The sequence below is a fragment of the Chiloscyllium plagiosum genome, chromosome 46, assembly GCF_004010195.1.
Source record: "Chiloscyllium plagiosum isolate BGI_BamShark_2017 chromosome 46, ASM401019v2, whole genome shotgun sequence".
Taxonomy (NCBI): Eukaryota; Metazoa; Chordata; class Chondrichthyes; order Orectolobiformes; family Hemiscylliidae; genus Chiloscyllium; species Chiloscyllium plagiosum.
The window spans coordinates 10,680,934-10,690,605 of record NC_057755.1 but is presented as its reverse complement, the minus strand read 5'-3'; the positions used below and the strand labels follow the sequence as shown (position 1 = coordinate 10,690,605).

At 42.7% G+C, this 9,672-nt stretch overlaps 1 protein-coding gene across 1 annotated transcript; it reads right to left on the bottom strand.

Annotated features, from left to right (window-relative positions):
- Positions 1 to 3,419: 3,419 nt before the first annotated feature.
- Positions 3,420 to 6,326, bottom strand: LOC122544126 (NACHT, LRR and PYD domains-containing protein 4E-like). The gene is made up of 2 exons (XM_043683165.1): positions 4,920 to 6,326; positions 3,420 to 3,582 (listed from the first exon to the last, which is right to left on the bottom strand). The coding sequence occupies exons 1-2, from the start codon at positions 6,257 to 6,259 to the stop codon at positions 3,420 to 3,422; spliced, it is 1,503 nt and encodes a 500-aa protein (XP_043539100.1). The 5' UTR covers positions 6,260 to 6,326.
- Between the last annotated feature and the right edge of the window lie 3,346 nt (positions 6,327 to 9,672).

The window sequence follows — 9,672 nt, the reverse complement described above, 5'->3', positions numbered from 1 at the left end:
GTGAAGGAGCAGTGCTCTGAAAGCTAATGCTTCCAAATAAATGTTTTATTTTACAGCTACTTCTATAACGCAGTTCTCATGCAACTTGGTGTATTAGAAAATTGTGCAATATAAGTAATTTGGCTTTTGGGAAAGAGTTAGGGGTGAACTACAAAGCATCAGTAAAATCCAAACAAAAATAGTTAGCCTAACAAATGTAGCATAGTCTAAGTAAATCTTTAAATTATATATATTTTAATGTGAACTTAACACTTGAGTACTAAGATTACTGACTATAGCACTATACCTTTTATGAAACTCTTTACCAGAAAGCATGCAGGTTGACCACATGATACTCATGTGCAAGTCAGAGTTTTAAATATAGACTACAAATTCTTGTTTCAAGGCTTGCAGAGCTGATTGCATTCCTGTTTTAGCTGAACACACTGAATTTGCATTTTCCAAACAGATCCTGAAGCTGGTTTGCTGTTCAGCTGTTATGAGAGTTTATAAAATTATTTGGTTATACAAACGTACTGTTGTCACTATCAGGTTCATAGCTCCTTGAAAGTGGAGTCGCAGGTAGATAGGATAGCGAAGAAGGCGTTTGGTATGCTTTCCTTTATTGGCCAGCGTATTGTGTATAGGACTTCGGACGTCATGTTGTGACTGTGCAGAATGTACCGACCACTGTTGGAATATTGTGTGCAATTCTGGTCTCCTTCCTATCAAAAAGATGTTGTGAAACTTGAAAGAGTTCAGAAAAGATTTACAAGGATCTTGCCAGGGTTGGAGGGTTTGAGCTATAGGGAGAGGCTCAACAGGCTGGGGCTGTTTTCACTGGAGCATCAGAGGCTGAGGGGTAACCTGATAGAGGTTTATAAGGGGGCATGGGTTGGAAAATTAGTCTTTTCCCTGGGGTGAGAGTGTGGTTCAGAACTACAGGGCATAGGTTTAGGGTGAGAGGGAAAGCATAGAAGGGACATAAGGGGCACTTTTTCACGTAGAGGGTGTTACGTGTATGGAATGAGCTGCCAGAGGATGTGGTGGTTGCTGGTACAATTGCATTGTTTAAAAGGCATCTGGAAGGCTATATGAACAGGAAAGGTTGAGAGGGCTATGGGCCAAGTGCTGGCAAAGGGCACTTGGTTAGCTTGGGATATCTGGTCGGCATGGACGAGTTGGGCAGAAGGGACTGTTTCCATGCTGTACATCTCTGTTACTCGATGATAATTTTTTGGTCTTTGGAAATGCCACCCAGTAAGCCCCTCCCTCCTTGGGAATACATCCAGTTCATTTCTGGAGTTAACACTTGTCTTAATATTCTTGTCCCTGAAACAAATTGAAGAATAAGGTCTTTTGTCTCAGCCAGCTCACATTTTAACTCCTCATAATAGTATGCTGTTAACCAGTGGTTGTGCCTCTTAGTTCTTACATCCACAACTTTTCTGTCATACTGATCAGAGATGTTATTAGACAAACGAGAGCAGATGGGTCTGGACCGCAGATGTCCTGGCTCAAAGAAAGGATCACTGCCACTCCCACTAGAGCTCCCAGTGCCTCTGTCGTACTGTGGAAGGTTTACCAGCACCAGTTGCCCCAGTGGGTGGAGTTACCACATGATAAAATGCTGGCCCTCAACACATTGCAAAGAGCTGAAAATAAAACGTGAAGTGGCAAAGAGCTGAAAATAAAACGTGAAGTGTGTTTGAGCCTTCGAAGACTGAGAGCAGACAGATCAAAGTGAGGGTGGGATGGAGAATGACAATGTGACACGATTGGGCTGTTATTGTCATGTTTCCTGAATGAACACAAGTGCTCAGTCAAGTGAACACCAAGTTGGAATTATGTTCCACAAAGAGAGGAATGGAGTATTGAACAGTAAGGACAGTGTATCGACATTTTAAAAGGAGCAACAGATTTGACGGATTTCTGTCGGGACTGTTCGGGATCCAGAGACTGAGAAAGGAAACAGTGTGATGGTTGATTTTGTATCTCTTCCCTTGACACACACAGACGCTATTTCCAGTCTATCATACAAGTCCCGAAATGCACTTCCGTAACTGGACTGATTCGAATGAGCATCCCCCACAATGCGGACCAAATTATGACAAAATAATTTATTCACCCTCTTTCACTCTGTTATTATAGTTAAATCATTTGATGGATGAATCCACTTCAATCTTTTCAGTCCTTCTTCAGAGAATAGATTATTCTTCAAGCTGAAAAATAAATTGTAATAATCAATAAAGAGTAGCTTCTTACATTGATGATGCTGAAAGATATAACTTTTAAAACTGATTTTATTTACTGCACTTTTTAGAACTATTGTATTTATCAATGAGAGACATCCAGCTGGTGACTGTACATCTATTGAGATTTTCTAATTGTGATTTAGAATCTAATACAACATGGAAACAGACATTTCTCTCCAACTTGTTAATGCTGCCCAGATATCCCAATCTGATTTAGTCACATTTGGCAGGGTAACTATTTGTGAGACCGATCAAATACTCGTGAAGGATCAAGAATTAAGTTTAAATAAGTATTTTGTGTGTATTTGTGGAAAACTGTTTGTGTTGACATCGATGTCTGAGAAAATGTTCTCGGCCTTTACGTTAGGCCTGCAAAATACCTGGTACCCTTCAGTTACTGTTGTCAGAGGCGGTACATTTACTAAAAATCAAATTTTCAGGACAGCACAGTGGCTCAGTGGTGAGCACTGTTACCACATAGCGTCAGAGGCACGGGTTCGATTCCAGCCTCGGCGACTGTGTGTGGAGTTTTCACATTCTCCTTGTGTCTGTCGCTGTGCTCCAGGTACTTCAGCTTCCTCCCACATTCCAGGTTTGGGTGAATTGGCAATGCTGCACATTTTTTTTTTGGATTGTGGGAGGAAACCGGAGCACCCGGAGGAAACCCACGCAGACACGGGGAGAATGTGCAAACTCCATGCAGAGAGTCGCCTGAGGCGGGAATTGAACCCGGGTCTCTGGCGCTGTGAAGCAGCAGTGCTAACCACTGTGCTACCGTGCCGCCCACTTGTTGGGCAGAATGACTTGTTTCCTCACTGCTGTGGTTCTCTTCGATCTATGTTTATTCCACAAATCAGAGCACATAAATTATGGAAGAAGAACATTTAAGTTACAAACTCACTTGATTTCAGTCATTTGTGTGCAATTCTGAATGAACTGGGATAGTGCAGGAACAGATTGATCTGTCAGCCTGTTGGCATGGTCACCATTTAGATCATCATTGCTGATTTCGATTTTTAACAGCACAGTATTTTCACGAAGAGCTGAGATTAAGATTTCCACACAGCCATCTTTGAGATTATTGGATTTTAAGCTGCATTGATTGAAGGAAAAGCACAAATTACATTCCCAGTAACATTCCGACATGGAAATGTCAAAATAAATGCCAACTTGCAAGCAATCACATTAAACTTCCAAGTTAATTGTAATTGTTGTTTTATCAGCTAAATTAGTACCAGAATAGTAGAAATGGAACTGTAACATTTGCTGATAATTACTAACATGTAAATACTTTAGAATGGCAGAGAGATGTGTCACTCCCAAATCACCCAGGTTATTCATGTTGAGTCTGACAAAAAATAAAAAGAAATAATAGATAGGGAAAAATTAGTAGGATTGGAAATGTTCACAGGTCTATTTTGTTACTGGTGTTTTGGAGATACACGATAGGAAAAAGTGAAGTGAAATTTGATTTAGTTTTAAGGCTTGTATCTATTTGTCTTGGTATGAAAATATTACTGAGCGTCAGAGGGTACAGATCCTTCACTGAATTGTATTTCTGATGTCTGGAAGTAGAATGTATGACACTTAAGAAAAATTAGTTGCATAATGCGCACCAGAATGGATGGCTGAACAAAGTTAATTGCACTGAAAGGACAGAACAATCTTCAAAACAAAGCTAGAGAGGAAAAGGGAACAGCAAGCAATCTTGATGGGTGTTTAATGGTATGAAGGGAAGGTTTAGTTGGGTTTTACCGCGGCATTTTATTCGGAGTCTCGCTTCTTTTCAGATGTGTTAATGGCCGAGAGGTTGGTGCTCAGGGGAAAAAAAGAATTCCAGGATACGATTTCCGCTGATAGAGTATTCTAGAGCGAGACATAATCTGAGAATTAGGACCCAGACTATTCAAGATAGACGTGAGGAATCACTTCTACACACAAAGTTTGGGAGAGTTTCGTAACATTGTTCCACAGACGGCAGCGGATTAGTTGTTGATTTTAAATTGGAGTTACGTATATTTTTGTTGAACAAGAGGTAATAATGAATATGGGCCAAAGGCAGCTTTGTGGAGTTAGGACATGGATCAGCCAATGAATGGTAGAACAGGCTCAAGTGGCCGAATGGCCTATTCCTGTTCTGACGTCTGTTCAAAAATGACCAACAAGGTAATCAAAGTCTTGTCACGTCTAAAAAAAAAATGCCACCGGGTGCTATTTTCTAATCACAAAGTGTGTGGATAAAACTATCCCATAAACAACCCCCTCATTATTCTCATCCCATTACCCAGCATCGCTGGGAACAGTGTTGTACACTTTGGCATCACAGATGCACATCTTCCAAATACAGTAGTGTTTTACTGTCCGCCTCTATAACTCTACAGATATGGGTAAAGTGCAAAAGGGGAGACAATTTGAGTGATTAAATCAAAGAAGCAAAAGGTCTTTTCAGTGCGTATTCAGATTTTCTATTCTTAAGATCTGTTAACTGACAGATCATTGCACGAGGTGGTATTATACCGATGGTTTGATTATGTTTAGTGGTTTCATGTCATCATGATTCCATGAATGGTATGACAAGATCCTGTCCTTGATTAATGTAACATGAGTTATTTATAGATATTGCCCCAGAAACTGCTCCATCCCGTTATGATGTTACAATGTTATTAAACAATGGTGTTACATTACCTTAGTACCTCACATTTATGTAACACTGACTCCAGCTGGTGGATGCCCTCATTTCCTATCCCACAACTGTCCAGATTCAGCTCCTCAATCTCCGGAACCATCATTAAGGCTTTTGACAGAACCGTACAGTCAAAGGTTTTAAGAGGGCACTTTGTGAATCGGAATGTCTTCACTGGAGTTAAGACATCTTTTAGCAGCGTGGCATCTCCAAATTCAAGGAGACAATGCAATATTTCAAGGAGACCTTTTTGGTTTCTCTCACTTTCCAAGTTCTGCACATAACTGTTGATTTTGTCTTTCAGCCAGACTGATACGTTTGAAACTGTTTCAGACTGTAGTTCTCCCCAGTAAAACCCAATTTGTTTCACTGAATTTGGTGATGAGAGGCCAATGAAACAACGGGAAAAAAATTTAAACCTGTCGTCCATGCAGTTGTGCCATTCAGTAAGTATTTTTTTCACTTGGTCAGCTGGTGTATTTTGACATTTAAACAGGGCAGCAACAAAATCCTTCAAAATGGGGTGAGTGAACATGTAGCCAATACCGTCATTGTCATGAATTTCCATCATAAATCCCGAGATCCAATTGGACATAAGGAGCTGCTGCTGTTTGAAATGGCCTCTTTTAAACACAATGGTTTTGGTGCAAATTCCCCAGTAGGCCAAACTACCCAATTTCAGAAGCATATTGTGAGCATTAACATCATCAAATAAACATTTCTTCAAAAGACAAGTGACATAAGTGAGGAACACCCTTGTACAGGTTGTGAATGCTGGTATCTGGGCTCCTTCTTTCTGCTGGGCTTCCAATATTGAACATAGAACCGAGCAGAAGCGAGGATTATGGCACATGGAGTATAATTTCTCATCCTGCTCAATAAAATCTGAAGCAAACCGTCCAGCTGCAGAGCAGCTATGAGAATGTTGTTTCATTGTGTCTGCACTGAAGCCCAGGATATCGACAACCCGATTTAATCCGACTTTCCCAAAGGTTTGCAGTTTCCATGTGGAAATTGTTCCCAACACTGAGCAGCCATTCAGCAACTGCCCTTTTATCAGACTGCACACAATGTGGGATATTTCACACAAATGTTCAGGCCCGAAACTCTGAGATCCATCATCATTGGCACATGGCATCTCAGTGATGTCGATGGGTTTCTGGAAAAGATCCAAGTCATCGAATATGAATAATATTTTCTCTGGTTTGTTCCACAGAAACTCTAAGTAGTTTGTGAAATTGGGAAAGAAATCTAATATCAGTTCATTTAAGCAGGTTTCCCCATCGATGGAATTCAATTTCTGAACTTTAAATGGAAAGATCACATCAATCTCTCGGTACATTTCACCTGCTGCCCAGCCATGTATTATTTTCTGTATTGTGGTACTTTTTCCAAAACCTGACGGTCCAATGATGAAAATGGTCCCAGCGCATCCTGTCTGATTACAATGATTTCTCAGTAACCTATCTAACGGTATTTCTTCCCGATGATTTTGCTCAGCTTTCCTCCACAATTCTCCACCTGCCGTACTCCTGGTCTTCAGTGAATTGTCTGTGTGTTCCTGCTCACCCAGTGAAGGCACAATAGTTACTTTGGTATATCTTTCACTCAGTGGAAATCTCCGAATTCTTCTGTTTTCTCCTGTGATTGTTAGATTCTCGTTCTTTTTGCGAAGGTAATCTTTGTGCTGCCGTTTTATATCTAAATTAAAATATTCAGCAAGTTTACCATCACCACACATATTGGCACTATTTATCAGAATGATACAATGAAGAACATGCTAACCAATAAATTACAGAAATGTCATTCAGAAAGAAACACGTTGCAGTTGTTTTTGTGCCGATCTCTGTAATTGTGAAACTCGTGTTGCATTGCTCAACTGATTTAATCTAATTATTTCACAGAGTCAGGTACTGGAATCGTGGTAATCTTACTGGGCTAGTGATCCAGAACCCCAGCCTGTTACTGCAACCTTTATCCTGAAAACCTTTCTTGAGCAAGGCTGCAAATTTTGTTATTCTCCAAACTCTGGCCCTTGCCCTGACTCCAGGAAGGCTGAAAGTTTAAGGCCAGTGTCCCTTCAGTTCTCACTGTCACTACCTTTAATATGCCTGAATGGACTTCACCAGGTCGTGATGCCTTTTTCATGTTAACAATCAATAGTCCGTTCAACACTCCTTCCTCATCAATTTTAAATACCTCTCATGACAAAGTTAATTCCTCTGTCACAGGCTCCTTTGGAATATTCTGCAGAAGTTGTGATTAGTCTTGTTTTCTATTGGATGCTCTTGCCTCCCGTTTGCTAGTTCCTTTGTTTATTGACCTGGGCGGTGTATTTATTCCCAAAGATTTAACACTGTGCAAAACCTCCCATTCTATATAATCCACATTACATTACCTACGTGAGTCAGATTTCCATCGAGAGAATTACCTGCCTCTCGATATTTATTTAAGACAGTACAAAGGCTGGCGTGAGGAAGTTACACCAGTATCTTTATGGATATCATTGTATCGATCACAAATCTCTGCTCGTGCTACTGAAGGAAAACAAGATGATGCAGCTTCCAGTCAAATTCAACGTTGGATCCTTATTCTCAGCGCCTACAAGGACAAGTTTGAACACCGTCCTGGAGCCAAGTGGCTATTATAGATGATTTGGGCCCCCTCCCAGTGACAGATATTCACCCCGTTGGGGTCTTCCTTTGAAGAATCTGCTTTAGCTCAATGTTTCTGGATGCACGTCCACCCACTATGAACATTATCTGACTGTGGACACAAGAAGGTCCTGTCCTGTGGACAGAAGCAGCTGAGGGGCAAGTGTGATCGTCTCAAGTAATGGCCACCACCAGATACTGGCTGATCCTGCCAGGATTATCCAGGGATTTCCAAGATGGAGATGCTGGTAAGGAGCTATGGTGGCCAGGATTGGATGCCAACGAAGCTGCATTGGTGGGATAGTGCCCCGAGTGAAAACAACGACATGATTTGTCACCAACAGTACCTCTATATTCACGGGAATGTCCGGGAACACACCCTGGACACATTGGCTATACGGATCCTTTCATTGGCTCAGTGTTCCTGGTTGGTTCAGACGCCCGTTCAAAAATGTTGGATGTGTGTAAGATTCTTTCACCAAACTCAGGGGTAATGATTGACAAGGTGCAAGCATTATTCGTGATACACAGATCCTCGGAAGTATGAGTCACTGACAATGGAATGTCATTTACCAGCAGGCAATTTGAACATTTCCTAAAGTGAAATGGCATTCAGCACATAAGGACAGCTTTGAGAGTGTGATGCTGGAAAAGCACAGCAGGTCAAGCAGCATCGGAGGGTCAGGAGAATTGATGTTTCCGGCATAAGCCCTTTATCAGGAATGAGGACTGTGGGCCGGGGAGCTGAGAGATAAATGAGTGGGTGGTGGGGTTGGGGGGAAGTCAGCTGAAAATGGAGTAGGTAGATGAAGGTGAGGGAGAAGGGGAGAGGCCGGAGAGGAGGGTGAAGGGAATAGATGGGAAAGGTGATGGACAGGTCAGGAGGCAGGCTTGCAACTCGGAAAATGTGGGGAGAGGGGAAATGAGGAAACTGTTGAAATCCACATTGACCCCAGGGTCCCGAGGCGGAATATGAGGGGTTCCTCCTCCAGGCATTGGGTGGTAATGGTTTGGTGGTGGAGGAGACCCAGGATCTGCATGTCCTTGATGGAGTGGGAGAGGGGTGGTGAAGTGTTCAGCCATGGGGCAGTGGGGTTAGGTGGTGCAGGCATCCCAGAAATGTTCTCTGAAATGATCCACAAGTAGGAATCCTGTCTCCCCGATATAGAGGAGACCAAGTTGGATTCAACACATACAGTAGATGACATCAATAGAGGTACAGGTGAATTTCTGTCAGATGTGAAAGGATACTCTGGGGCCTTGGGCAGAGGTGAGGGAAATGGTGTGGGTGCAGGTTTTGCACTTCCTGCATTGGCAGGGGAGGTTGCTTGGAGTGTGGTGTTGACTGGTGGGTGTCCCTGGAGATAGAGCAGAGGGTGTCTACGAACACCCTTGCTCTGCTCAGGGAGTGGTGGACAACACAGGGAGAGGAATGTAGTATTTCCCCTTCCAACTCTATTTTGATTCAGTCCCTGCCGTTCCCTTCCCTTCTTTGGTCACCTAGCATTGCCCTTTGATGAGAAGGGCACTGCTTGTCGCTGGCCACTTACTTCCTGGTGGTGGATCACGAATAAAGATTGATGCGCTCATTGTTATTCACTGTGTACTACACCTGCATACACACAACATGGCTGCTGGGAATAAATAAACCCTACCGCTGTTTGGCAATAGTGTGGGGATTTATATAAAGCAAATAAAAAATCTTATTCATAATCAGGCAATCTCGTCAGCTGTGGACTGACTCCAAGCTAGCTAGCCACAGCCAGTGTACTGTGGGGAAGAAATCAGTTGTCTTACATTTTTGATTTTTGTTTTTGTGTTTCTGGGTGTCTTTCCTTTTATTGGGCTGTATTCCGCTGCGCAAGCAGTCACTATCACTGCTGGTGCAGCCTGGGCCTGACAACACTGCTGCAGACTGGGCCTGACCCCACTCCTGTAACCTGGGCCTGACTCCATTGCTGCTGCCTGGGACCGACTCCACTGCTGCAGTCTGGGCCTGACTCCACTGCTACAGTCTAGGCCTGACTCCACTGCTGCTGCCTGGGCCTGACTCCACTGCTACAACCTGGGTCTGACTCCACTGCTGCAGCCTGGGCCTGAC

Excerpts from the sequence above, each read along its gene's own strand:
- LOC122544126 (XM_043683165.1), bottom strand. The coding sequence starts at position 6,259 with ATGTACCGAGAGATTGATGTGATCTTTCCATTTAAAGTTCAGAAATTG. Across the intron at positions 3,583-4,919 it reads CATAAATGTGAGGTACTAAG|ACTCAACATGAATAACCTGG; the intron begins GTAATGTAACAC and ends ATTTTTTGTCAG.